Below are 27328 nucleotides of genomic sequence, written 5' to 3' on the forward strand. Positions count from 1 at the left end.
TTGCACCACGACACCACGCACGCCTTTCTCTGCGAGCTGAGCATTACGCACAGATGCTCATATCCGATAGTCATAAATAGCTCCGTCATCGTCTGACCTCACAATCACCACAACCCCACAACCTCGCAGCCAAGCTCGCTACAACACGATGAGCATCCCCATCGCCCAAAAGCAACACCGGCACGAGTCCAACAGACTGGATGTAAGTCAACATCCTAAATACCAACAAGCACAGTTAACACTTAGGTACTTATGTGGTAGATCGTCGTCATCGGCGCCGGCCTCGCAGGCGTAGGCGTAACAATCTCCTCCCTCCTCGCCGGACACAACGTGCATCTCCTCGAAGTCGCGCCCCAAATCGGCGAAATCGGCGCGGGGATCCAAGTCCTGCCCAACAGCTCGCGGGTGCTCAAGCACTGGGGTCTTGAAGAGGCGCTGCTCAAGTGCGCGACTGTACCCACGCATGTGAATTTCCGCGGGTGGCGCGGGGAGCTCATTTCGGCGCTGGAGTTTAAACAGTCGGAGAGGCTGTATCCGGGGACTTGGTATAGGGATTTCCATCGGGCGGATTTGCATCTTGTTCTGGTGGAGAGGGCTGTGGAGTTGGGGGCGCGGCTGAGTACGAGTGTGCGTGTTGTGGATGTTGTTCCTGGGGAGGATGGGGTTACCTCTACGGCTGTGGCGGATGATGGGAGGGAGTTTGTTGGTGATATCGTTATTGATGCCACTGGGGTGTTTGGGAAGTTGTCTGAGCTCATGCTGCAGAGGCCTGATCCGCCCGTGAAGACGGGGGATCTGGCGTATCGGCTGCTGCTGTCGACGGAGGAGATGGTCAAGGACCCGGAGCTGAGGACGCTGGTGGAGAATCCGCAGGTAAATTACTGGCTTGGGCCGGATAAGCATGCTGTCAACTACGTCCTGCGCAATGGGAAGCAGTTTAATATGGTCCTGCTGGTCCCGGATGATATCCCGGAGGACTCGCTGGCCACGACGGTCAAGGGGAATGTCGATGAGATGTGCTCGTTGTTCGAGGGGTGGGATCCACGGTATGCTACCGTATTCCTCAGCTTTACTGCTATTGAAAATATTAATGTTGTAGGATCGAGAAATGCCTGAAACTGTGCCAGTCCGTGCAAAAGTGGAAGCTGTGCATCCGACTGGGCGAATGTGACTGGACTCACCCTTCAGGATCATGGGTCATGATCGGCGACTCTGTGCATGCGACCCTGCCATATCTCGCATCTGGGTATGTCTCCTTCCCTGTTAACGGTGTATGCTAATAGAACAGCGCCGGAATGGCCTTTGAAGACGCCGCCGTCGTCGGCGAAGTCCTGTCCCGCCTCCCCAACGACCCATCCGTCAGCAAGAGGTCTCCTGAGTTCCTGGCCCAGAAGCGACACGCGCTTGCAGTATACGAGACCTGCAGGAAAGAGCGCACGCAGATGGTTGTGAAGCGCGGAAATGTCCAGCAGTATCTGTATCATCTTCATGACGGCCCAGAGCAGGAAGAGCGCGATAGGAAGATGAGGATGGTTCCTACGCCGGAGGGAGAGTGTCTGGCCTGGAGGGATCCAGGCCTTGCGCCGAAGTTGTTGGGATATGATCATATTGCTGATGTGAGTTGAAGTGGAAATTGTTGAGGACAAGCTAACAAGTGCAGGTTAATGAGCACTGGAATGCAGTTCCTGTGGATGGTGTAGAGGGTCAGATGGCGTCACGGCTTTGATATTGTACTGGCGATGAATGATATATAGAATAAATAATCAATAACTAGGCGTTGTGTACTTGGATGAGAGTATACACAGTATCAACAGCCTGACTGGAGACCATCCAGTAGATGATCAGACCCGTAGGAGAAACCCAAGCTGCAGGCTATCGGTGATGAGGTGCGTCGGTGGTCTGTTATGCTTCCACCGAGTAACAGGGCGAGCCATAAGTTATAGAGCTGAGATCTGTCCTCGATCTGTCCTCGATCTGGAGCACCTCGTCTGCGGTGTGGAGAATACATTCCTATTGCGGCTTGTACAGATCATTCCTACCTAGTTAACTCTGACCATGGGCGGAGTTAACAAAACCTAACCTATATAGGTTTTGGGTTTTTCTAACCTGTCTTAATCTAACCTAAAATCCAAATAGGTAACCTACTAGGTTTCTAAAAAAGCCAAATAGTGCCAATGTCAGCCATGGTTGAGTATAAAAAATGTTGGGATTCCTATTTGGGAATTGCCGAGGTCCAGCCGAGCCAGATTACAATATCAGTTCATCTCACCATTTCTTCTACAACGTGCATCATCCACATCACCACGACAATGAAATAGACAACAAGATGACACCCAAACTGCGATCAGGACGCTCCGGTCGTCCTCGTCTAGACGCATCTAGCGATGCCGTCCTGTCTCATGATCGCCGCGACCAGGTCCGTCGCGCCCAGAAAGCCTACCGCCTGAAAAAAGAAGCCGTCTTCAAGAATGCGACTGCGCGGGTTGAGATATTGGAAGCAAGTATGCGCGAGGCCGCTAACGAGATGATCAGTCTGGATAATGCCGCTGGCGAGGCGGCGCTGCATCTCTCCCATCCAGATACCTATGCACGGCTGCAGCGGGTTCGTGGGATTCTAACTAGTATAGACTCGGAATCTATACCAGCGACGTCTGAATCTCCAAAAAAGGCTGCTGCACTACCTGCGCATCAAATCTGCAACTCCGGCTCAGAGGGGTATCTTAATATCCCTGTCCCCATTACAACAAAGGAATATACATATTCCTTCCAAGAACCACGCTTTTCCCGGCGTCTGCAGCGATACTGCCTCGAGCACGCATACCGCCTCTTCGCGGAATCCGGGTCTGACTCTGACCCGCGCGACATCTACCGCGTATTCCGCCTCGTGCCTTGCATTAGGGACCGGGCGAAAACACAGCCGCGGTTTCTGGCGCTGTTAAATGGCGGTCGGGATGATCCGCTGGAGGTCTCGAGTCTCCCGTTCTATACCGTCGGCGGTGCAGGTATGCATTACCCGGATGTTGATGGGTCTGGGAGGGTGGTTTATCCTGGGAATAGGCGTGTGCCTGGGCGGATACTGGGGATTTTGCCAACGGGTGATCGGGAAAAGGGATCAAAGGAGCTGTTGGAGGTTTGTGGGTTGGGAGGGGTGTGGTTTGATAGTCGTGATGTGGAGGGGTATCTTATGCAGAATGGGGTTGATGTCCAGGGAGGGCTGTTTCCGGTGGTGAATATGCGAAATACAGCAGGGTCGTATGTATTCGATGTTGAAGGGTTCTTTTCGAGTGAGTTTCCTGGACATTTTGGAGATGTGTGCTAATCTCCCAGGGCTTGTCACCGGGTTTGTTATTCTTGGCCGCGCACCTGGGTTCAGAAAGACAGAGGTTAAGAAAGCTTTCCAGGAATCCTTAGTGGTCAGTGGAACTGTGTAAGAACTTTGCCTCGGTCTGGCAGATTACAATATGCCGAGATTACAATATCATCTTGGTATAAAGCAGACGGCATATCCTCTGACCACCAGCAACCAACATACGACCATGGTCCTCAAAGATCAAATCGCCGTCAAACCGGTCAAGGATCACTATGTCTCTGTCCTCCCACCCACACGCATGGGCGATCTCGCAAACTGGGCATACGGGGGCAACATCCTCGCCGTAGCCGTGAGCGCCGCCTACGCAACCATCACCCTCGGCCATCATCTATATTCCATCTGCGGCCATTTCGTGCGTCCTGCCAGTCCGTCGTACAAATTGATCTGTCGCGTCGAGCGCATCCGCGACACTCGGACTTTTCAAACTCGACATCTGCGCTTGTATCAAAACAGGCCCAGTGGCGAACAGTTATGTCTTATTGCAACGGCAGATTTCCACATCGAGGAATCTGCTGAGTTGGTTAATTACTCCGCGCGTCCACGCGAGTGGACATATCCAGCTGGTGGTGAAACCAAGACACAATCGACGTCCGAACCTGGTCTATACAGAAACATCGACCCGTTCATGCAAGTCAGAGTCCAAACACAACCGAGCAACAAAGGGAAAGATGTCCCCAATATTATATCCGCTGAACGCTTTCGCATAAACGGTCCCCTCCCTACGGAAGCAGACCAAATCGCCGCTCTGTCATTCTACATGGATCGCGGGCTTGCCTATATTCCAGCGAACCACGCCGGTCGGAGCTTATTCGACGCGAGCGCCTGTGCAACGCTGGATTTTGCACTGAGACTAGCGTCGCACAGGTTTGACTTGGGCGATTGGCATACCTCTGAGAAGAGAACTTGTCGGGCCGGTGGTGCGAGGGCGCTTAGTGAGGGGAGGGTCTTTGGGGGTGATGGGAGGCTGTTGGCGAGTATGACGCAGGAGACGATTTTGCGGCCGAAGAGGGAGAGTTCGAGGATTTGACTGTTGATGTAATGTATTAGAGGCTTTCATCTTTTGGTTAATTTGTATAAAATAGAAGTGGCTAGCGCACTATGTATTCATAATTCTATGCATAAGGTAATTAGCTAGCTCATAACCTTCTCAATAACTTAGTTATTATCCAGTAGTAAATCATATAGAAAGGTTCTATCTGTGGCACTGGCAGTGGGAAAACGGCTGATCTCGTTTCTGAGACAGTTCCATGCCTCTCGGTTTCTTAAAATCAATAAATCTTCCGATTTCATCATCTCAAGCCGTGAATCTAGCAAGGGCGCCCTTTGCAGTAGTGGAATGGACGCAGGGATACTTGCATGCCTTGTCCCGACCATGGCGCACTCGCGGTATTTCGGCTTCATATCACCAGCAAATCTGTCTCTATCAGCCGGATATTAAATATGCCCTGTACTCGGTAGAGTGTAGAGTTCACTGTTAAGAGACCCTCGGCAAGATCAAACTCCACGTCGGACCGAGTCAGTACTGTGGACTGTGGATACGGAGTACTGGATAGCTGTGGGTCCCTCGGGTCTGGGGATGGATACGGGGTAAACCAGCAGGATAACCTGATAACTTGACAAGTCTGCTCAATGATGATTCCGTTCGTTCGTTCTCGAGTCAAGCTTCGTCGGCATAACCGATATCGTCCGATCGGCGTGCAGCCCAGCTCGACTCGAAGCGAACCGCTCGGGAAAATATACAAGGATCACCAGAATGGCGCCGGTTAAATTGCGTTGCAGCGTCGAGAACATTCGCAGGATCGTGCTTGTGTCCTTTTGTCCACCTGCGGCCCGAGCATTAACCGGACAGACGGCAGACGGCAGGCTCGCTTCAGAGTTTAAAAAGCCACTGACCAGGGTCATGCCCGCCATTTGTTAGCTGCCGAAGGGCAATTTATCCGGTGGCGTTCGTCAGATAATCAATCCAAGTATACACTGTCTGACTGTGACTGTCCTGATGGGTGTCGGCCTGATTCTTTCCCGGCAGCACTCCGGTGGAGAGAAAACGATCATCACGCTGCTTGCTTCAAGACAGGGAAAAGAGATGGCACCACGTCGGGTAAATGCGCGCGAAACAACCGACTGGACTGCGCATCCCCACCGTGACGCACCGCCGGCCACTCTCCAGCTCTCCCCGGCCTGCCTCCGCAATCCCGCATTCTGCCATGCCTTCTTGTCCATGGATGCCCGTGCTAGCCCTGTATTGTCTCGAGCCGGCGTTGCATCGGCGCGACCATGCATGGATTGTGCCGAGATGGTGCCAGCAGCACAATATAAAAGGGTCATGCCCCGGGGTGATCTCGGGGCCTCCAGATTCTCCCCCCGGTTAACCGGCTCTCACCATGTTTCGCATCACCAATATATACGGTAGGCCTTTTCGCCTCGGTTGTTATCCGCTGTAACTGACCAGTCAGTCCTCGCTGCCTTTGGCACGATAGGCGGCGCCCTCTTCGGTTTCGATGTCTCGTCCATGAGCGCCTTCCTGGCCACCCAGCAGTATCTGGACTACTTCAACAACCCGGACTCGAATCTGCAGGGTGGCATCACGGCGTCGATGTCTGCGGGCTCGTTTGCGGGTGCGATTGGCGCGGGTTTCATTGCTGATCGTCTTGGGCGTCGCATGAGTCTGATTATCGCGTCCGCGGTCTGGATCGTCGGTGCCGTTGTGCAGTGCTCTGCGCAGAACGTCACCCATCTTGTTGCTGGCAGAGTTGTCAGTGGTCTTTCTGGTATGGACCTTCTTCCCATGTCTGGTCTCCGGGATTCTAATTAATGGTGTAGTCGGTGTCACCTCGTCGCAGGTCTGCGTGTATCTCGCCGAACTGGCCCCTGCGCGCATCCGCGGTCGCATTGTCGGAATCCAACAGTGGGCAATTGGTGAGTTTTTACACAATCAACACTTCTATCTCCCGCTAACACCTGCAGAATGGGGTATCCTGATCATGTACCTGATCTCCTGGGGCTGCGGCAAGGGGCTGGAAGGCCCATCTGCGTTCCGAGTCGCCTGGGGCGTCCAGGCTGTCCCTGGCCTTATCCTCGGCGTGGCCCTGCTCTTCTTCCCTGAATCTCCTCGCTGGCTGGCCGGTCAGGAACGGTGGGAGGAGGCTCTCGATACCCTCGCTGCGCTCCATGGGAAGGGGAACCGCAACGACCCTGTTGTCCAGGTGGAGTTTGAGGAAGTCCAGGAGGCGGCCCGTCTTGCACACGAAGCTAAAGATATCTCTTTCTTTGCCCTCTTTGGCCCTGGTATCTGGAAGCGTACCCTCTGTGGTGTCAGTGTGCAGGTCTGGCAGCAGCTCCTTGGTGGGAATGTCGCCATGTACTACGTCGTCTGGATCTTCCAGATGGCCGGAATGGTACCCCCCTCCCCTATACCCATCCAACCTTGAGGATACCTGCTAATTTGTACAGAGCGGCGACACATCCCTCTACTCCTCCATCATCCAATACGTAATCTTCCTCGCCACCACCGGCGTCATCCTGCCGTACATCGACCGCATCGGCCGCCGCCTGCTGCTCATCTCCGGCGCAATCCTCTGCATGATCATCCACTACACCATCGCCGCCGTTATGGCCGTCCACGGCAACCCCGTCGACGAAATCAACGGCAACGCATCCCTAAAGTGGGAAATCTCCGGGGCCCCAGGAAAGGCCGTCATCTCGCTCTCCTACATCTTCGTCGCCGTTTACGGTCTCACCTGGGCGCCTGCTGCATGGATCTACGCGTCTGAAGTCTTCCCGCTCAAGTACAGAGCCAAGGGCGTGGGGCTGAGTGCAGCGGGTAATTGGATTTTTAACTTTGCGTTGGCGTATTTCGTTGCTCCCGCGTTTACGAATATCCAGTGGAAGACATACATCATCTTCGGTGTGTTCTGTACCGTTATGACCTTCCATGTGTTCTTCCTGTATCCGGAGACGGCGCAGCGGTCGCTGGAGGAGATTGATCTGATGTTTGACTCGGATGTGAAGGCGTGGGAGACGACGAAGATTGATTCGAGGTTTGGGGAGCAGGTGGAGAGGCACAGGAAGGAGAGTGTTGCTGAGCATGCGGAGGATGTCGATCATAAGGAGAGGGTCTAACTATCTCGCATTCTATGTCAGATGTTTCCTTGTAGAGGAAGATAGTGTGCAGCACATAATTACACCTCAGCTCATTTGCTTGTACAGCCAATTACCTTCCTAGTACATGTAGAGTATGACCAGCACTTGAAGGCCTAGTATGAAGCCGCGCTTGAGCCAGTTGACAATGGAATCACTTTAAGGCCTTCCGTCCGACGCAGTAAGCCGTAGAGCAGGGCCTTGACAGCTAGTACTGATCATAAGGTTATCATACTCGATTAAGCAAAGTGACCAGGATGGCATCCCAATGACTCAACCAGTGCCCAGCGGGAAATAGCAATCGTGAGCCTCATCTTTCACTCGCATATTCGCCGCGCCAACATTTCTTGATTATTTTCTCACATAAACCGTCATCAACATCTGGAAAGGAGTAGTCATTACCCAACCAAGATGGAGGGTCTCAATTTGAACAGTCAGGTCGTTTTCATTTGCGGATTTAATATCGATATCTGGTGGTGATAGAATGGATTGTCTGAAATCTGCGAGTTCGAGCTGCTGCCCTTGCTCATTGCCCAGAATTAAGATATTGCGGAGAGTAATGTCGTCTACAAATGTTACGCGGGTGTGGGCATGTATAAAAGTGTCAATAAGACTTGATTTGATATCCAGCTGACTTTCAGGGATTCTTCACGCTCTTGATGGGTTTTGAGATAGGACTTGAGATTATCCTCTTCAAGGGCAAGCTCAATCACATACCGGGATATTTAAAAGTAAGAGATGATTCCTTGGTGCTTCCCAAGCGTCTAAAGATTTGGAACTCATTCTCCAGGGTTTCCTGGACAATTTTGTTCATGTACTCCACGTCCCCGGGGTCTAGGAGTACCCGGGTTGATAATTGCTTTGCTTTCTTAACAGCACGGCCTTTCCCCATCTTGAGAACTATCCCGATCAAACCATTGCCGATTACTGGGGGAACAATATAAGGATCATCGGTAAACTGAGCCGTCGGCTCTATTTTTTCTATTTGATTTTCGACATTGTGACTCTGATCGTCCGTTCGCAGAAGTTGAGTACTGATGAATAGTCCAGTTCTCGGTTCATTGAGGGATTGTGGACTATCGACACTATTATTAGGGTGCTTACTGCTTACACGCATACGAGATTTATATGCTATACCAATCAATCCCACAAGCTGATATTTACTTATCGCTCTGAATAATTCGTTCCACTATCGGGGTTCAGCGAGGAATATATTTACAGACTTCTTGAATTTATAAAGCAGTTCAGAATATCTTATAAAATTGACTCTAGGCTTTTAGGGGTTTAATTTTGAACACCAGTGTATCCTATGGAAACATACGCAGCTAAAATTTGATAGGACAATGCAAACTTCCAGAACTGGTCCGGAAAAAGGACCTGGTGTCTACGGCGAGTCAACTCCATCATAACGAGGGATTTCGAAGTTTGTAGGCTTCGTTTCTAGAAAGCTGCAGTGGAAACCCGAGGATCGAAATACAGCACACGATCTGATTTCCCATCCGTGGCTTTCGCATGCAGGATCTGGGAATGGGCAAAATGATCTTTTACAGAGATATTGTCACAATTACTTGGTTCGGCATCCGAGGTCATATGCAACTGAGGCAAGACCCACCAAGTGGGACGAACAGTGGATGCCGGGCCGGTCCTGTTAGTCCCTCTTCTCCACGATTTCATTATCTTTGTTATTTCATGTGCTTCATTAATATAAAGCAGCCGAGGGCCGCTTCTCCTTTTATTTCCTGCAAGGCTGGGCTGGGTCAGGATGCATGAGTCAGTTGCTGGGCCGAGAGGGGGGGAAGGTCAGTCAGCACCTGCAGGAGACTGGAGAATTCATAAAGATCCACAAAAGAAGCTCTAAACAGAAAAATTGGCAGTGGGGTTGAAAGTCAATAAATCACCCTTCCCAGATTCAAGGATTCTACTCTTGTTCGCTTTATTTGACGGCGACTTCGTCAATATGGCGCGCCGAGTTGCAGGGTTATTTGTACACTGTTTAGCTGTACTCGCATTAACAGGGTCTTCACTTGCTCAAGATACCTGTGAAAACAGTCCTACCTCGCGAGGATGCTGGGGCGAGTACAATATCTCGACTGATTATCACAGTATCACGCCGGACACGGGGGTTACGCGGGAGGTAAGTATTTCCAAGTATCTCTAGTATCTCGAACCCGTACTGATATGACTCAGTACTGGCTAGTGGCAGAGAATACAACGCTCGCCCCTGATGGCTTCGAACGACAAGTCCTCGTCATGAACGGATCACTCCCTGGCCCGTTAATCGAAGCAGACTGGGGCGACGAGCTCGTTATCCACGTTACCAACGGCCTCGAGCATAACGGGTGAGCACGTCTTGAGCTTAATCTAGGATAACCCCAGTTGACAACGGCATGAAAATTAGGACTTCTATCCACTGGCACGGCATCTGGCAGCGCAACACAAACCCCTCCGACGGGGTGCCAGGTGTAACGCAATGCCCCATCGCCCCAGGCCAGACATTCACCTACCGCTTCCGCGCAACGCAGTACGGGACCAGCTGGTACCATTCGCATTTCTCCTTGCAGTTGGCCGATGGGCTTTACGGGCCGGTTGTTATCCATGGGCCTGCGACGGCGGAGTATGATGTTGACCTGGGACCGGTCTTTCTCACGGACTGGTATCGGAAGTCGGCGTTTATTCTTTGGGAGGAGCATACGCGGTATGGTGGGTTTCCGGTGAGAGAGAATGCGGTTGCCCCGACTGGGTTGTTTAATGGGTCGAATGTTTTTGGGTGTGGTGAGCATAATTGTGCTGGGGATGGGGATGGGGACGTGAAGAGGTCGGTGACGAGCGTGCAGAAGGGGAAGAAGTATCGGATTCGATTGATTGATTCGTCTGTGGATGGTTGGATGAAGTTTACCATTGACGGACACAAACTTACAGTGATTGCGGCGGACTTTGTGCCTATTGAGCCGTATGAGACGGACGCAGTGATTCTTACATCAGGCCAGCGGTATGATGTGGTTGTAGAGGCGGACCAGGATGTTGGGAATTACTGGATGCGCGTGGTCTACCAGACTGCGTGTAATGGGCTGACTATTGACAATGACGATATCAGGGGGATACTCCGGTATGAGGGCGCTGATATCGCAGATCCAACGACGTCGCAGTGGAAGATCAGCAACTCGTGCGGCGACGAGCCGTATGATAAACTCGTTCCTTATGTGAAGAAGACAGTTGGGAATGCGGCAGCGCAGAAGAACCTAAATGTGGGCTGGAAATACGATCTGCCCGAGCTATTCTTCCACTGGACGCTGAACTCGAAGGACCTGACCATCGACTGGAGCAGCCCGACGGACTATCTGGCGTATAAGAATGAATCGGTGTTTCCGACGGAATCAAATGTCTATGAAGTTCCGAACAAGAATCAGGTTCGTCTACCTCGTCTACAGGGGAATGTGCTGACTGTGTAGTGGACATACTGGGTGATCCAGGACGTCGGCCTCGTCAATGCATACCACCCATTTCACCTCCACGGACATGACTTCTTCATTCTGGCACAAGGATTGGGACTCTATACACCACTGGTAAAGCTCAACCGCGATAATCCGCCTCGAAGGGATACTGCCACGATGGCTGGGTCGGGGTATCTTGTCATTGCATTTGAAACTGATAACCCGGGGTAAGCCAGCCTGCCTGTTTCTAGATAATCGCTAACCGTTCAGCTCCTGGCTGATGCATTGTCATATTGCATGGCATGCCAGTCAGAGTCTCGCACTGCAGTTCGTTGAACGCGAATCGGAGATTGGGACGTTGATTGAGCCGATGGTTGATGGGTTTGAGCGCGTCTGCGACGAGTGGGATCAGTATCATAAGGATTCTATATACCCTCAGGATGATTCTGGGATCTGATCAAATCATTAAGTAATATATTAGGATAGCTGTACATACTAGCAGACACTACGACTAAGATCAACATCAGTTCTTCACATAAGCACACCCCAGAACGTCCTCCAGCCACTTGTACGCTGCCCCAAGACTGGCCGGATATCCCATGTGAGGAAGGCCAGAATAGAACCTGCAACATCAGTACAGTACATAAATCAAGGAGTTGACTTACCTTCCCTCCTTAGGACTCCCATGGCTAAACAGCAGATGGCAGTCTTCGATAGGCACGATCCCATCATCGATACCCTATCCTAGTCAGCTCTGCAGAAGACAAAAAACCAGCACCTACATTCAAAAGCAGCAGCCGTGTACAAGACAAGTCCAGAATCCCCGTCTCAAGAAGAGAAAACTTCTTCTTCGCCTCCTTGCAGAACTCGGCAGGATCGTCATACCCGTACTTCTTCGCCCAGCAGCGGATGATCCTACACAATCAGCCTCTATCATATTATTATTTGTTAGATGGTCATACGGAAACGGATACTCATGATCTTCAACCCTCGCCAGCCACTCCTCATCTAGGAAGTAATGCGTCCCGGGTCCATGTCCAATACACCCCTTCAGCCGTCCCCGGTGCGTATGCGCAGCGCGAACAGCATAATACCCTCCCGCACTTAATCCCCAAACAGCAACCTTCGTCATATCAAACACGCCCAGGGACCGCATGTACTCAAGTACACTGCTCCACAGCCGATCCGCAGACTCCGGGTCAGCAGGGTCAGCAGGGGAGTCGCCCGTCCCGGGGATTTCGGCAATCACGACGGCCCATCCGCGCGCTGTGATCTCGTGCGTCCGCTGGCTGTTATCCGGCCTGTACCCGTCCAGACCAGTCATGATCAGGACTACCGGGACAGGATCGTGACACCATCCGGGGGCTGCTGTGTCCTCCGGAAGACGTACATAGATCGGGATACGGGGCCCGTCTCGACCGGCGCGATGGGTGTGCGGGATAACGTGCTCAGTTAGCGGATTTCTCCAGACGGATGTGGCAATCGTGTACGCGGCTTTCTGTCTGGTGAATGCTTTTCGTTTTATGTTTGTTTCTGGGTCGTCGTCGTCGTCATCGGGGCTGACGTATGGGAAGCGCGAGATGCGGTATACGACTGCGGCGCGCCTCAGCAGCTCAGATGCTGTTTCGCTATCGCCGTTGTAGAATGCCATGGATGCTTCGCGTTCGAGGCAGTTTGCGATGGGGAAGAATGTTTCTGTGTATGCATCTGAGTAGGCGTCGTTTATGTTTTCCTACCAGAAGTTATTAGTACTTCATCGTTATATTGCGTAGATCAAGACATACGGCAATGAGGGTTTGAAAGATCGGCTCAAAGTCCTCCAGTTTTCCATCATGGAAGGGGTAGACTGATTTCTCGCACTTCGTCTGTTAGCATCCTTTCTATATGCCCTGGATGGGACATACTGCAGGTCTCCATTTCTTCTCCCACAGCAGCTTGATGGACCCCTTGTGCGAAGAGACAGAGTCGAACTTCTCCCCTAGTATCCAGCGCCTGCGGACTTCTCCTCCTCCCTGCGGAGGGGAAGTGCTCAACGCAGACCCCATGGTCTCCGTATTCTAAACTATGAGCTGTGAAATTTCACGGAGGATCATCTTCTCGCGGGAGTCAGGGTCAAATATCCCAAGTATGAGAATGACGTTGTGGCGTTCCGGAGCACCCGGACCACACCCTTAGTATAGGCATTATGGCAGTGCTGATAAACTTTATCGCCGGCTGTCATGGCGTTATCTACGCCGTATGGCCATCTAACGAGCCAATCGCGTTGTCCTGTGGTTATCAAAAGAGGACCGTTGCACTGGGAATGGAAACGTGGTGCGAGCTTAACCATGGTTACGAGAGGGGACCATGCGGAGTCTTCACCCGCCATATACTGTCAGTCTATGATGGGGGTTATTTGAAAGAGACATGGCGATTGCGTTTTCATTGCAACCTGAGGTTCTTATTTCCGTCAACGCAGACGTCACCATGTAAGTCTGTACGTCTATAAATGCTATAGGTATACGGCCAATTTCCACATTAGAAACCAACCCACAGTGAAGTAATTAGCTAGTTAGAGGTTAGTTAGTAATGTTCTAAATAAATCACGCCAAGTATCCAATTACGTCTGCGACGGCCACGCCGCGCAACACTCGGAGAATTGACAGCACACAAGTACACACGCACTGGACTGGACAACCTGACCGCCAGTTGTCCCGTCTTCACTTAAACAATCGCGAATCGCCCGGTCGACGACGTCAGAATGGCACTGAACAGGTGGCGTACTCGAAATGCTGGTGTTAATCCCTATCGTCGTCGTCCTCGCCGGCGTCGCCCTGTTGTATACGCATCGCCGGTATAAAGCTTCTAAATCGAAAGAGCCCGCCCGGGTTGTGGTCAAGGGGCATACTTTTTCAGAGAGCGTTGGGCAGGAATCAGCGACCGATGTGAGAAAGACGAGGATTGACAATGTCCGGCAATGCTGTGTTGTTGGTTCCGGGCGAGTAGGTGAGTTGAGTCTGTCCGAACCTACAGTACAGGTTTAAATATATATATATATTCTAACCAGGCCAGGATCCATAACGGGCATTGTCCTCGCGATGCAGAATCCCGACGTCCAGTTCTGTATTGCTGATGGTGATAAAACGGTGACCAATGCGTGGAACTCTGATATTTTACCACTGTATGAGCCCGGGGTAGAGGATGTCCTTTTCGACGACCAGTCTCTCGGTGTGAATGATACCGGTGCTTCGACTACGACAGACCAACCAGACTCCAATGGCAAATACACGTATACGAATATCGACATGGTCGACGTCCAGCGCCGTCGGAGACTATCCAACCTGACTTTCTCAACCAATGTCCACGCCGCTGTTGCTGCTGCGGAATTGGTCTTCTTATGTGTTGAGATGGAGAGAGAGATATTTGTTCGTTCTTCTACCTCTTCCTTTCTGTTTGTCGTTTACTAACTAACAACAGCAGGTTGAATCTCCAGTGAATCACACATATCTCAATCCCACCCTCCAAACAATCGCCCACGCATCAACAGGACACAAAATCATAGTCCAGCGCACAACAGCACCATACGGGACGACGCAGTATATCAAGAATCATGTCCGTCTCTCCACCTTACTCTGTCAAGCACTGCTAATATATATATATAAATCTGTCTAGTTAAACCAAATCTCCTCCCCAAACGCCACATTCACAATCCTGACAAACCCAGACTTCACACTCCCCGGCTCTACCCTCGCGGATACAGTACACCCGCAACGCGTGATAATCGGACATATCTACACACCCGAGACCTCAACGGAAGGTATAACCGCCTTGAAGAGACTGTACACCCCCTGGGTCCCGGACGAGCGCATCGTCACCATGGACGCCTGGTCGGCGGAGCTGGGCCGGATCGCGAGTAAGGCGTCGCTTGCGCAGCGGGTTGTGGAGGCTAAGGCGGTTGGGATGCTTTGTGCGGAGACTGAGGCGAGTGTGGGAAATGTAGGATGGATGGTAGGATGTGGTCTTGATTGTGGGACTGGGACTGGGACTGGGATTGGATGGCTGCGGAGTGACCTAAGGTGTTTTGTTGGTCTTGCTGGGGAGTTGGGGATGGGGGAGGTGGAGGCGTATTGGCGCGGGGTGTTGCGGATGGATGAGATGTTGTATAGGAGGGATGTTGAGGGGTTGGTTCAGAGCTTACCGGAGGGTGGTAGGAAGGTTGCTGTTGTGGGTTTGGCGGGAGATGTTGCAGTTGTTCTTGCAGAATTGAGGAGGTCCGGGGCTTCAGTCAAAGTGTGGGATGGGACTGCTTCGGAAGAGCAGGTTCGGGGTGTGTTACAGGCTGTGGATTCGGAGATTACAATAGCAGAGTCGTTGGAGGATGCGTGTGTTGGATGCAGTGCTGTCGTGCTTCATGGTCATTCCGGTACTTTCGACGGGGCGTGGAAGGCAATCGCTGATCAGATGGAAGAGCCAAAGATGCTGTTGGATACTGCGGGTGTGTTGGATAGGGCTAGAGTACAGCAGCTAGGGTTGAGAGTTCTATGATACAGCAGTGCAAGTTAGACACAATATATCACTCGGGACCACCACCAGTACGCAGTCTATAAGGAAAAAAGAGGCAGGTTTCCCGGTGCCGACTTGTCCCTGTTGCTGTCGCCAGGTCAGAGCTACTGCAGTCGGATTGTGCCGCATCGCAACCAACTTCCGCATTTGGGTTGGGTGATGCTTACCGCGGTGCCAAGAGGACCTGTGGTTTTATTGTTCCTTCTGGCGCCCACATTCATAGACTGGACCTTGGGGCGGGATCTTCGGTCGATCTCAGGGGTTGTGTCAGTCTCTTACTTCTCTATCATGGCTCGAAGATGATAAAATCGACACATGGAACAACACCTCTATTACCAGTCTCATATTCCGTTGTTTTTATAAGATATCTATAACGGAACATTGCGCATCCAGTGCATAAACTACACAGACAAATGCCTCATGGTAGTAACTTGGTAACTACACAATATAGACCGCCGATCCGGCTATCCTTGACGTACCCATGTTTCCTGGACAATACTTAAGCGAGTAAGATCTCTGTTCGAGCGATATGTTTCAAACAAACCCACTCCTCATGCAGAGCCGCAGCGCTGCAGGTACAGCCCCATAATGTACGAGCCACTAATATTGAATTGTAGCTGTTGGTGTTGGATTCAAGGTTTAATTATGGCGGTTACGTACTACACTCAATCTTAGGTACATTCATGAGTTACACCGACGCTACGTAGATGCCACGAAACGGGGAAATAGGGAACAGACTGTTGACCATAGGCCACTTACTACGACGTAGCGGCACCAGTAGACAGGCTTTATTAGCTTTAGTTGTGGCAGGTCTGCCGGGCTTTCCTCAGTCTATATAAAGCCAGCTGTGAGACCTTTCCGTCTGACCTTTCACTCCCATATTCACGATTGACACATTCGCGATTTCTCAAGTAAAACAACCAACTACTCACCACAATGAAGCTCAGTCTCAGCACCCTCGCGCTGGCCCTTACAGCTGTTAACACAGGTGAGTCGCCAAAACCCTTCTACCTACCCACCTACCTAACCAAGGAACCACTAGTATCCGCCCTCAAAGAAACCTACTCGTGNAACAACAATATGTGCAACGGTGCGTGCACGCCCACAGACGGCGGCCGGGACGGTATTCCCACTGAGGTGCAATGGGGCGAAGGCCAACCATGGTGCTATCTGAGGAAGACTGGACTGAGGCCCGGTAGCGAGATTTCACCTATCCACTGCTTGCCTGGTATTGGATGCAGCGTTCCGGCGAGTGGCGCAGTTTGCTTGACTAAGGATTGGGATGAGGAGAAGGGTGGTTGTACTCTCTAGTGCCTTGGTGTTGCTGATGGCAGTTGAGGATGGGATATCAGCAGGAAGTCACATATGATTGATGAGGTTTGATACACTGTCGTCTTATGCAATTTGTATTATGGTAGTGAATATCAACACTACTGTATCTGGGACCCGTACTACGTAAGTAAGATATTTTAGTCTCAAGACTGTCTACTCAAGGAAAGTCTGGACAGCCGTATAAGTATCACGGAGATAGAGCCCTTAACTCCGATGTGGATCATATTAACAGCCACCCAGATTAACAGCTTCAACAGCTTCTGCTGAATTTCCAGCTGCTTTCCTCTGTATTCTGCAGAACCGACACAATGTCCCGCCCTCCAAGTATAGATCTCCAAATGCTCGACGACTGGAAGGGAGTCATTGATCCCAAGACGAGACGGACACTACAGAACCGCCTGAACCAGCGAGCCCACAGTACGTATTCTCCAGCTTTAAACCACCCACACTAACAAGTAACAACCCAGGACGCCGTCTAAAAGCTCCGAAGCCTACAAAGGAACCAGTAGAGAACGCCCTGCTTCTCAAAGACAGGAATACCAAGCCTGCAAACACAGATACAAATACAATTGCAAACACACACCAAATAACTTTCTCAGACCTCGACAACCTCTCCATCCTCGGCCCACACGCCGCAAAATCCCGCCTCACCCTACAACACATCGAATCCCTCCTCCACGCCGAATTCCTCGCCGCCTCACCCCGAACAGACCTCCTCCTACCCCTCAAATGCTTAAACTTCCTGCGCGCCCTCCACGCCAACATCGACGTGCTGGGCTACTCCGCCGCTGAAATGCACGACGATGCCCTCTCGCAGTTCGGCACCGCGGGGCCCGTCAAGCCTGATGCACCACTCCGGGACGTCGCGCTCCTCCCGCCCGCGCTGCGTCCGAGTCCCCTCCAGAGACAGATCCCTCATCATCCGTGGCTGGATCTGTTGCCGATTGTGCGGATGCGCGAGAATCTGATTCTGGCGGGGGAGTCGTATGATGATGTGCGGCTTTGTCGGGATTTGTGTGGGTATGGGGCGGATTCTTCGAGGAAACGGCCGGGCGATGCGCTGGGTGAGACGGGGGTTATTATCTGGAGGGATCCGTGGGATCCGGAGGGGTGGGAGGTGACAGAGACGTTTTTGCGGAGATGGGGGTGGGTTGTGCGTGGGTGTTGGGATTTGTTTAGGGCTACGGATCGGTGGAGGGCTGTTAGGGGGGAGCCGCCTTTGTTTCGAATACGGAGTAATAAACAGGAGTAAGTAATGGGATATCTTCATTATGAATGACATCAAGCTGCAGTCTCGATCTGCTCCACGCCTAGGCCCTCCACCTTCCTGTTAACCTCTGTCTGCTCTGCGTGCTGGCCAGGCATAACAGTCCTCCCGCCCTTGGAGGTGAACACGCCACCCGTGAACCCTCTCTTACTGAACAGCAGCGGGATATCCTCCAGCTCCAGGCCCTTGGTCTCGGGGTAGAAGAAGTACACCATCGGGATGAACGCGGCGTTGAGGACGGCGAAGATGACGAATGTGCGCCAGCCGATGTTCGCTAGCATCGTTCGTTAGTCAGTACGCTTCGTTGATCAAGTGTTACTTGTACATACCGAAAGAAATAGGCGTGATCTTGACGACTGCAAAAACAGCCATCCAGTTCCATCCCGACGCAATGGCCTGCATGCGTGTTCGGGTGCGCGTCGTGCTGATCTCACTAGGATAGAACCAAGGCACCGGGAGCCATCCGATACCGTAGAAGATCTGGAAGATGAAAATGAACGCCGTCGCGCCGTACGCGGCATTCGTACTACCAGTCGAGAGCAGGATGGAAACCATCACGAAGCAGAAGCACAGCCCAATAGAACAAATCATCAGCAGCGTGCGCCGCCCGAACCGGTCCATGAGAAGGACGGGGATCGCCGAGCCAACGAGGTATGTGCACTGGATGGCACCGCCTAGGATCATGGAGAGGTTCCGGCCCATTCCCATGGTTGTTTGGAACATGACGGGTCCGTAGTAGTTGATCATATTGGAGCCTGTGAACTGCTGGCCCAGTTCGACGGTGATGGTTATCAGCAGCCGGCGGAGATTCTGCTCCTCGCCCCAGGTGAAGAGTTCCTTGAACCGGAAGGGGCCGCCCTTTTGCTCCTCCTCGAGGGAGGTCTGGATGTCGAGGATTGTGCGGACCACGTCCGGGTCGTTGGTCTCTTTGTCGGCGATGGCGGCGGCGACTTGGCGGGCTTCGTCGTGGCGGTCGTGCTGGACGAGCCAGCGGGGGGACTCGGGGAGGCCGATGACTTGGAGAACGAGGAAGATGGCGAATACGGCTTGGAAAGCGAGAGGGAAGCGCCATTGGAACGAAGATTCCGTGAAGCTCGTTCCGTAGTCCATCCTACATTATTAGCATGGTAATGACAGGTTTGGAGAGACATACCAGTAGGCAATGACAACCCCCAGGATGGTCACCGTTCCTTGTAGGGTTAAGAGAGCACCTCGATACGCAGCCGGGGCACACTCAGATTGGTATACCGGCGCAGTCGACGAGTTCATGCCGTTCCCAATACCGGTCACGATCCGACCTACTAGATTAGCTGCTGACCTGGATACAGATTATACTTCGATGGAGATTCCGTACCAACAATCAGCTGTGCCACTGTCTCGGACGTCGCCAGTATAATAGCTCCGACGATCATGATTCCACCGCCAGAGATCAACATGGTCCGTCGTCCAAGGCGCTCTCCAACAAAGTAGCAAACGATGGATCCTACCACACAGCCGATATCGTAAAGGGCGGTGATATTGCCCTGCATATCGGCATCGGGGTTGTTGAAGTCGCGGCCTGACCGTCAGTACTGGCACCTAGCAAATGCTAGAAAAACATACCAAATCGATTATCAGCCCCGATAATACCAGCCATCACTCCTATCCAGCTGTCAGCCCGGTCCCAAGCCACAGACAACAGCCATGAACCAACCTTGATCAAACCCCAGCAGCAAAAAGGCCTGGCAGGACGCCATGGCAATGGCGAAGACCAAAGTCCTGCCGCGAAAATTGTGCTTCCATAAACGCATTCTGTCGACTGTCTGTCACTCACTGCCAGTCTACCACAGTACCACTACCACGCTGGACAAGCCGGGGAAGCCGGGGAGGTAATTAATCCCCAGACATCGCGCTGAATTTGCCCGAGCTGTCTGGGATGCAACCCCACCGAAATGAAATTGTCGAATGGCTACTGGGGCAATTGCTGATCAAGCATTGATTGAGTCTGGTTCTCGGGGGCCTTCAACCCGGGGCGCCGAGTGACTGCGGGGATCGCCACCGTGGGGATCAACCACCACATCTTGAAGTCCAATCCGAGATTAATTTCAATACATTATGGTTTAATGCCGGTGTGTAAGGATCCGGCGCCTCCCGTGAAGACTCGAATTGCAGTGGCTGTTGGCTATTCCTGTTGCAGGAGTGCAATTAATCAGCGATTTGTGTCTCGGGTATTCCGACATGCACTGGTTGTCTCGGTAGATGCGCAGCCGACTGTCTATTTATCCGAGTGTCGGCTCGTCTCTCCACACAGAATGTCAGACTCCGCACATTCTTGACTTTTGGTATCAATAACAGCTAACAGCGACAGTATCAAGACTGATGGACCGTCTCGAAACCATGACCCAAAAATAAATTCCAGACAAAATCGGATGATCCAGAATGCAAAGCCTGATCGAGTGCTCTTCGAAGTCGCTCATATCGGTGTTAGGCAATGCACCATGTGGTCTACATGAGACGCCACCACGTACTCCCATCGAGACTATCTCGATCAAAGGATCCTGAGTATCCAGTCGCTCAATTTGAGCTTCTTGGTGCTCAGATACATCTCAGGTATACTCGAGAAAATGGCTGACACCGCACAGCTGGAGCAGTTGCTCCTGCCACGCAAAGACACCCACCACTACCAACACCGCAGCCGTCGCATTCTACAACCTCCAACCTCCAAAGATCAACACAATGTTTTACGGTCTATCCTTATCCCATCCTACCCGATTACCACCTCCGCCTCCTAAACCTCAACCTCAACAGCCATGCCCACCCACAATACCGCCCTCCTTCACAATCCAACCCCTCCTCCCACGAGACTACATCGAAGCCCTCGCCCTCGCAGACACCGCATCCGCAACCCTCAACAGCCTGCTCTTCAACAGGTATCCCCTGTCCCCAGGGTCCCAGCGCAAACTCACCGACGCGCGACTCAAAGCGATCGCATCGATGCCGCAAGAGAGTATGTTCATGTTCAAGGCTGTTGATACCCGCACTGGACGGATCGTGGGTGTTTCCCGGTGGACTGTTTCCGCGGAAGACAAGGACGTCGAGCACGGTCGTAATAGTAGCGTCGACGACGAAGTCGAAGAGATACTGGCGCGGTCTATACCTGAGACGAACAAGGCTTGCGCGCGCGGATTCTACAGCATGGCTGGGAATGGACGGCGTGACATCCTAGGTGTCCGCGATGAAGATGGGAGGGTAGTCAAGTTGGTCCCCCGTGTCGAGCTCCAGACGCTCTTCGTGCATCCGGAGAAGGGGGATGGGGTTGGGGTTGCGAGTGCGCTGCTGCAGTGGGGGGTTGAGGAGGCGAGACGGCTTCGGGTGGTGGTTTATGCTGAGGCGACGGAGGAGGGGAGGCCGGTGTATGAGCGAGCTGGGTTTGAGGCTGTCAGGGTGGTTGATTTTGATGCGCATGTGTTTGGGGGCGTTGGTACGCATCGGTATACGGTGAGTCTGGACTGAGTTGACTGGGAGAGCTGGTAGGGATTATGCTAACTGGGTAGTTTATGCTTCGGAGACCGAGTGAGGATAGTACAGCGCCCTGAGGTAGTACTGTAGAATGGTTTATATTGTTATCAGTATCATAACCTAGAAGACAGCTTGGATGGTATGATATCTGTATGACTGAAGTCAACATCAAAGTATAGTTAGCTGAAAGCCAGCCTTCATATCGTCTAGACTCTTCGGCGGATGCTCAAACCCCTGAAAAGTGAAAACTCTGCACTCGCCATCGAAAAGTATACAGAGTCCAGCAGGGAATCGTTTCCCGCGGGCATACGGACCATATCGGAGCAAGGAGGCAAACAAGTGACAACAACGCTCGAATCAGCGAGTCGACGCATCCAACAAGCCTTTTCTCGGATTGTTTCCGCCAATAGATGCACTGGGTGAACTGTGTTTGCCTCTGCATTGGAATATTGGCGTGACGTATGTCGTAACGCTGGGATGGCGCTTGATATCACGGCGGCGATACGAGCATACCAGTCACCAACTGGACCTCCTCACTTCATCGCAAGCGGCAAGACGGTGAGGGTGAGAGTGAGAACGAGACTGAGACTGAAAGATGCAAGGGAAAAGAACTCCGAGACATCATCAACCAGTCAACAGTCAACGTCGTACAGAGTCAGCCAAGCCACTTTCGACCACTGACTTCACAGTGACACGCCCTTGGTGCGTGGACGTGTAACAGAAGACATCGCACCGGAGTCCTCGGCGCACGAACAGTCGAACAAGGGTGTCTGCACGACGGAAAAGTCGCCAGCTGGCGGTTATTGGTGCGCGACGCGAATAATAATAATAATCTATTATTATAATATTCTTATTATTGCCAGTGATCGTCAACGCCTCGCGTAGACAGCACCACTCGACAAGACTCGGCTGGGGGTTCGTGGGGATCGGCGTCCAGGGTTGGTAGGTTGCGCGACGGCTTAATATTGGGAAATAATAAATAAATAATAATAATTTAATATGTCGGGAGCGAGATAATAGTACGTAAAACGAGAAAAAAAGAAATCAAGGCACGAAAAGGCAAAAATATCGAGACTGTTGGCAGATTGACCGATCTCGTTCGTTCGCATGGGCCATAGCATAAATGCGTGAGGGTCGATGAACTTTAACGCCCTCCTTCACGTATCGGGCAACTAATAGGGGCCATTAAGGGACAAGAGATAACGTGGTGTTGGTTTGGGCGAGAATGCTTCCATGGGAATGTTCGGGTGCTGGAACATTCTCGGTGTCTTCCGCGTGGAGCATCGAGTCCCTTGCTTTTAGGTACGGAGTACGATGTATCCCTTGCAGTACTCAGATCGATCATCGATGATCCATATTCCAGAACAACGGAATAAAGGCAAGGGATATTTTTATACAGAGATAAAATCCTACTGGGGAACCGCGGGGTACTCCATGTTCTCACACGACCCATCCGGGCCATCCGCATCCCCAGCATCAGTTCCACTTCCACTTCCACCACACGCACGATAAAGCCCAACATACGCCGCTCCACCGCACATCTGGCCAGCGTCACCACTGCACGGGCTCAAACACCTCCCCATCGGCGCGATCGCCGGCCGTCGTGCATCCTCAACGCCGTTCCCGCAGTAGCACTCGCGCCCGAATTCCACCCCCGCATGACTATACCCATCTGCCTTGCAGGTGCGGATACACTCCTGCACGGTCATCTCGTCGCTGCTGCTGCTGGATTCGTCGAGGATGCGCTGCCCGTCGACGTTGTCCCGCGCGCACCCGACCCACGCCCACCCTAGCTCGTCCCTAACGTCCGTGTAGTAGTGCTGCGGCTTGTCGATTGCCTTCGGGGCGTTGCAGGTGCTTGGGGATTTTGCGTCGGCGGGGCCGTCCTGCACGGGATTACAGCCTGGAAGGGCGTCGAGCCAGCCCGTGAGCTTTTCGTCGATCGAGGGTTCGAGTAGACACCCTTCTGTCATGGTGTCGTTGTATAGAGTCAGCGCGGCGCAGTTGTGGATGTCCCCGCCTTCGTCGTCGCATGTGTCGATTGCTTCCTGCAGGACGGGCACGTCCCAGCCGTTGATCTAACTTAGTTACTGTGGTGTGATGGATATTGTTGGTAGTGGCTTTATGACGTACAAAATCCCCATGTAGTCCATACCCCGTAGGATCTCCATTCGACCAGACAAACGGCTGGGCATCGCCATACCACTCCTCCGCAAACGCCTCGGTATGCCAGATAACTTCAATGAAAATCGACACAATCTTAACCGGATGGCTCTCGGGACACGGCCCCGCATTGTACGTCTCGTTCGGGTACGCCATGTGCGATTTATGGTCGTCGCTGTCATAGTGCACCCCGTCCCAGCACGACGGGAAGAAGACCTGCGTGCGCAGACCGTCGGGACAGTTGTAGTTTGGGAATCCGTTGGTTTCGGGCTTCGCTCCGCCGTTGTAGTCCAGGCATGCGTAGCTCCGGGCGTCGGCTTCCAGTGTGTCTTTGTATTTCCGGTCCATGGGGTCGCCGGCGACCATGCGGAGGTCTGGGGGTGGTGCGAGGATGGTGGAGTTGTTTGGGTCCTCGCGTTGGCTGCGTTGTTAGCAAAGTACATACATACATAGTACATAAGGTGATGGTGGGGTTACAGATAGTAAATCAGAGCGCCCCCGTTCTGTTCCACGGCCTTGAAACTCCCATTCTGCGCTCTATAGTACAGCGTCGGGATCCAGTAGTTGGATTTATCTGCAACCGGTGCGCACGAACTACACTGCGCTTCTTGGGTCTGGTTGTAGTCCATGGTGAAGCCGAACCCGGAACCACCCATGATAGTGTGAGCATGGCTAGCTGCGATGCCGGGCTGGATTATAGGGTCGGCGCGCTCGACGACCAGGGGATTGCTGCAGGGGACTTTGAAGAAGGCCTGCACCTGTGCAAGGCATGATAAGAAAAGTAAGTTGCGAGGACCTGCTCGCATTTTGGTGGATACACAAATATATATAATGAGTGTAGTAACGAACGTGGTAATGAATGTATGCGCCGCAACAACCTATCCCCGCGACTTTGCTATATCTTATATATACATCGAGTTCCTGGCCTTTCACCGACTCACTTCTATGAACAGGACCAAACGAGCTCCTTCATCGTCGAATCTAGGGTCTGCTATAGGCCTGGCACCGTCTCAGCAAGCGCGGATGTTGCAGAACAACGCCCAGACCACTAATTCAGGGCCCTGAAACATGTTCGAGACGCTGCGGCGCAGGCCTTTTCCTGACCTGTTCATTTGGCTTTCCTGCATCGGGGAATTTCATGTCGGCATCTCTGCGCCTGGAACAGCAGTAGAACCTTCGCAGGGCTCAACGTTGCATTTATCATTTGATCTACGGGGATGCAGCACGGAGAACGGGTTGGGCTGCAGATCAACGCTGCAGCTGAGGAAGTGAAGACGCTGTATAACCTCTATTGCTCCAGAACGCAAGTCTTTTCCGAGCCGGATCCAATATCGGCACATACTACATAGTATTGATATCAGCATTCTGCAGCAAAGAGATCCTTCATACCCCTTGCGCATGGGGAATCTATAACTACGCGCACTATAGCAGGGTCGTCCTAATCCGGACAAGCCCTAGCGTTCTCGGCGTCGGCTATTCCAGAAGAAGAATAATTCATTTTAGCGTCAGTCAGAATATTCAGCAGAGACTGCCGCTCGACAGTCGACGAGACAGCAAGGGTCTTGGACTCTTCAGCATCTTAAATACTCTTAATCGATTATCCGGCGATCAATCTCGCTATTCCTACTGTCATTTCCAGCTCAGCTGCACGGCTCAGGGGTAGTAATAACGATCCATGAATATTTTGAAGATCGCTATGCCATCCTGATCCTTCTCCTGGAACGGCATGTGATTGACCCTCGGACTGTCGGACGTTTTATTCTTTTAGCCGGCTGAAATTGCTGAGATTGGATCGGCGCGCGCCAGGTTTCGGATAATGCAGGGCAGCCTTGCGGTTGGCCGTTGATGTTTCATGTTTTCTGGACCGTGGAATTGCGCTGCATGGGCCATGTTCGTTGCCGTTGCGACTTGCGCTGGAACTCTGCTGCTGCCCAACAGCGCAGGGCGAAACGAAACGCAGACTCGCTCGTTTGTTTGAGCTTTCTAACTGTCCCACTTCATTATACAAATCAAGTGCTCCGGCAATAGTTCTACTCCGTACAGCAGCGTTAATAATGCTGTCAAATCAACCCGCAGCGACGCCGAGGGAACGGTGGCAATGCCGCGCAATCCTAAAATTCTTGTACGGAATCCTCCGTCCAGCGCAGTCCGATATCCAATTATCCATACACCGCTACAGACCTTGTTAATATCATCGCATTCAAACTACGGGATAAAGCGGCGGCGAACGCTCCCTAGCGCCACTAAGGAAAAGCCTCCCTCGTCATCTTTCCCCGTAGCGCCACCACCGCAAAAACCCCATAGCGGGTTTTTTTAGGTTAGGTTTCAACTTTCAACATCCAAGATCTGTGTCTGAGCGCGCAAATGCAACCTTATGACATGACATTTGACACCGTACAAAGAGACTTGAACTGAATTTGCCATCTTGAGGTTTCTTTCCACCGGCTCACTCCCGGCCAAGTTCGGATCCGAACCACACTCCGGCCGCCGGTGGTGGTGTGGTGGTGGTGGTGGTGGTGGCCAACGATCGTTTCCCGAATAGCCATTCTGGCGACCGCGCATCAGATTGTGATTCGGCGAGTATGCTGCTGTCAGTGTCAGTGTCTCCTGTCTGCAGTCTGCACGACATGGCATGGACGACTCAGAGCTTAGCCCTGAGTTGGCGACGGAGCGGTGCCGTCGGTATTCCCACGTTGTGGGTCGTTGGACTTATTTCCCATGCATGCGAGCGGATCGCATTCGTTGGACTTGGGATTATTGATTCCAACCGGGTACGGACAACGGATACGGATACTGGTACTGGGGGATTGCAGTGTTAATAACGGATGGCAAATGTTGGCTTCACTGGATTGGTGCTTGGTAGCGAAGTGGTCTGAGGTCGGTTGTGGGTGGTGTAGTATCTATGGGATAATACTGATTGGAAGTTCCTCCTATTGACTGGAGTATAGACTCGCGAGGTACGACCAGGCACAATCTCCAGTTTTTTTTTTTTTTTTTTTTATTGCGTTGGGGCTCTGGTTACGGTGTAAGGCTGCGGATGGGAAGGTCTTTCCACTTCGGACTGGCAGGGGTAATTGTCGGGCCAAGTCGCTTGGGCGGCTGTGCTTTGTCTAATTCAACAGAGGACAGTGAGAACTGAGAACGGACCGCTATAGCTAGATGTATGCATCTGGTCCAAGCGCATCAGATCAACAGGTTCGCGAGCCACGTGGGAGCTTGAAAGTGACAGTGACAGCGACAGTGGCAGACAGCAGATCGATGATCCGGCTCGCAGCTGTACAGACTACAGTAGTCAATATTATTTAAATAGAAAGATAGACACTCCGACAGTGTGCGCAGAAGGTGAGGCCTTGCGTGACATCACAGATCTGGCGGAGTATAAAGCAGTTGAATCTCGTTAACTAATTCGCCCCACCCGGCCCCGACTTCTGGTGCTTGGCGCAGGGGACACCTTCTACTTCCGGCGCGGTTGTCGAGCAAAACGCGCCCAAGAGGACCAAGACTCGCAGGATCCGTGGGTGGCATCATTTAAGAGTTAATAAGCGGCGGCCCTTGTTCGGGAATGTTGCTTGTTCTGCTGGTGCTGAC

The 27328-nt window shown here is 52.2% G+C and overlaps 12 protein-coding genes across 12 annotated transcripts; 7 read left to right on the forward strand and 5 right to left on the reverse strand.

Moving 5' to 3' along the window:
* Positions 1 to 120: 120 nt before the first annotated feature.
* Positions 121 to 1824, forward strand: ASPSYDRAFT_50172 (uncharacterized protein). The gene is made up of 5 exons (XM_040848011.1): positions 121 to 202; positions 262 to 1046; positions 1100 to 1246; positions 1289 to 1616; positions 1661 to 1824. Exons 1-5 carry the CDS (start codon positions 149 to 151, stop codon positions 1724 to 1726), a joined length of 1380 nt encoding a protein of 459 aa, XP_040697956.1. The 5' UTR covers positions 121 to 148; the 3' UTR covers positions 1727 to 1824.
* Positions 1825 to 2326: 502 nt separating this feature from the next.
* ASPSYDRAFT_160640 (uncharacterized protein) lies at positions 2327 to 4397 on the forward strand (the record flags this gene model as incomplete). The annotated part of the gene is made up of 3 exons (XM_040842926.1): positions 2327 to 3284; positions 3328 to 3410; positions 3495 to 4397. 3 exons carry the CDS (start codon positions 2327 to 2329, stop codon positions 4395 to 4397), a joined length of 1944 nt encoding a protein of 647 aa, XP_040697957.1.
* A 109-nt stretch (positions 4398 to 4506) lies between these two features.
* On the reverse strand, positions 4507 to 5546 carry ASPSYDRAFT_50175 (uncharacterized protein). Its single transcript, XM_040848012.1, has one exon. It carries the CDS (start codon positions 5279 to 5281, stop codon positions 4997 to 4999), a length of 285 nt encoding a protein of 94 aa, XP_040697958.1. The 5' UTR covers positions 5282 to 5546; the 3' UTR covers positions 4507 to 4996.
* Positions 5547 to 5751: 205 nt separating this feature from the next.
* ASPSYDRAFT_160968 (sugar porter family MFS transporter) lies at positions 5752 to 7489 on the forward strand (the record flags this gene model as incomplete). The annotated part of the gene is made up of 5 exons (XM_040842952.1): positions 5752 to 5776; positions 5824 to 6138; positions 6191 to 6286; positions 6335 to 6765; positions 6821 to 7489. The coding sequence occupies 5 exons, from the start codon at positions 5752 to 5754 to the stop codon at positions 7487 to 7489; spliced, it is 1536 nt and encodes a 511-aa protein (XP_040697959.1).
* Positions 7490 to 7858: 369 nt separating this feature from the next.
* ASPSYDRAFT_35670 (uncharacterized protein) lies at positions 7859 to 8399 on the reverse strand (the record flags this gene model as incomplete). Its single annotated transcript, XM_040845356.1, has 2 exons — positions 7859 to 8073; positions 8225 to 8399. The coding sequence occupies 2 exons, from the start codon at positions 8397 to 8399 to the stop codon at positions 7859 to 7861; spliced, it is 390 nt and encodes a 129-aa protein (XP_040697960.1).
* A 1065-nt stretch (positions 8400 to 9464) lies between these two features.
* On the forward strand, positions 9465 to 11395 carry ASPSYDRAFT_161322 (uncharacterized protein; the record flags this gene model as incomplete). Its single annotated transcript, XM_040842982.1, has 5 exons — positions 9465 to 9641; positions 9695 to 9846; positions 9906 to 10914; positions 10957 to 11165; positions 11209 to 11395. 5 exons carry the CDS (start codon positions 9465 to 9467, stop codon positions 11393 to 11395), a joined length of 1734 nt encoding a protein of 577 aa, XP_040697961.1.
* Position 11396: 1 nt separating this feature from the next.
* Positions 11397 to 13049, reverse strand: ASPSYDRAFT_50178 (alpha/beta hydrolase family protein). Its single transcript, XM_040848013.1, has 6 exons — positions 12843 to 13049; positions 12723 to 12797; positions 11901 to 12670; positions 11721 to 11853; positions 11604 to 11677; positions 11397 to 11561 (listed from the first exon to the last, which is right to left on the reverse strand). The coding sequence occupies exons 1-6, from the start codon at positions 12981 to 12983 to the stop codon at positions 11462 to 11464; spliced, it is 1293 nt and encodes a 430-aa protein (XP_040697962.1). The 5' UTR covers positions 12984 to 13049; the 3' UTR covers positions 11397 to 11461.
* Positions 13050 to 13706: 657 nt separating this feature from the next.
* ugd2 (putative UDP-glucose dehydrogenase Ugd1) lies at positions 13707 to 15462 on the forward strand (the record flags this gene model as incomplete). Its single annotated transcript, XM_040849996.1, has 4 exons — positions 13707 to 13923; positions 13990 to 14342; positions 14395 to 14529; positions 14590 to 15462. 4 exons carry the CDS (start codon positions 13707 to 13709, stop codon positions 15460 to 15462), a joined length of 1578 nt encoding a protein of 525 aa, XP_040697963.1.
* A 1658-nt stretch (positions 15463 to 17120) lies between these two features.
* On the forward strand, positions 17121 to 18064 carry ASPSYDRAFT_93921 (bZIP transcription factor; the record flags this gene model as incomplete). Its single annotated transcript, XM_040852902.1, has 2 exons — positions 17121 to 17229; positions 17280 to 18064. The coding sequence occupies 2 exons, from the start codon at positions 17121 to 17123 to the stop codon at positions 18062 to 18064; spliced, it is 894 nt and encodes a 297-aa protein (XP_040697964.1).
* A 29-nt stretch (positions 18065 to 18093) lies between these two features.
* Positions 18094 to 19869, reverse strand: ASPSYDRAFT_93922 (sugar porter family MFS transporter; the record flags this gene model as incomplete). Its single annotated transcript, XM_040852903.1, has 6 exons — positions 18094 to 18353; positions 18409 to 19190; positions 19233 to 19377; positions 19434 to 19637; positions 19682 to 19720; positions 19773 to 19869. 6 exons carry the CDS (start codon positions 19867 to 19869, stop codon positions 18094 to 18096), a joined length of 1527 nt encoding a protein of 508 aa, XP_040697965.1.
* A 520-nt stretch (positions 19870 to 20389) lies between these two features.
* ASPSYDRAFT_50186 (GNAT family N-acetyltransferase) lies at positions 20390 to 21709 on the forward strand. Its single transcript, XM_040848014.1, has one exon. The coding sequence runs from the start codon at positions 20795 to 20797 to the stop codon at positions 21569 to 21571; it is 777 nt and encodes a 258-aa protein (XP_040697966.1). The 5' UTR covers positions 20390 to 20794; the 3' UTR covers positions 21572 to 21709.
* A 1277-nt stretch (positions 21710 to 22986) lies between these two features.
* On the reverse strand, positions 22987 to 24546 carry ASPSYDRAFT_160874 (DUF1996 and WSC domain-containing protein; the record flags this gene model as incomplete). The annotated part of the gene is made up of 3 exons (XM_040842943.1): positions 22987 to 23655; positions 23711 to 24161; positions 24218 to 24546. 3 exons carry the CDS (start codon positions 24544 to 24546, stop codon positions 22987 to 22989), a joined length of 1449 nt encoding a protein of 482 aa, XP_040697967.1.
* Positions 24547 to 27328: the final 2782 nt, after the last annotated feature.

Source organism: Aspergillus sydowii, assembly GCF_001890705.1.
Source record: "Aspergillus sydowii CBS 593.65 unplaced genomic scaffold ASPSYscaffold_14, whole genome shotgun sequence".
Lineage (NCBI taxonomy): Eukaryota > Fungi > Ascomycota > Eurotiomycetes > Eurotiales > Aspergillaceae > Aspergillus > Aspergillus sydowii.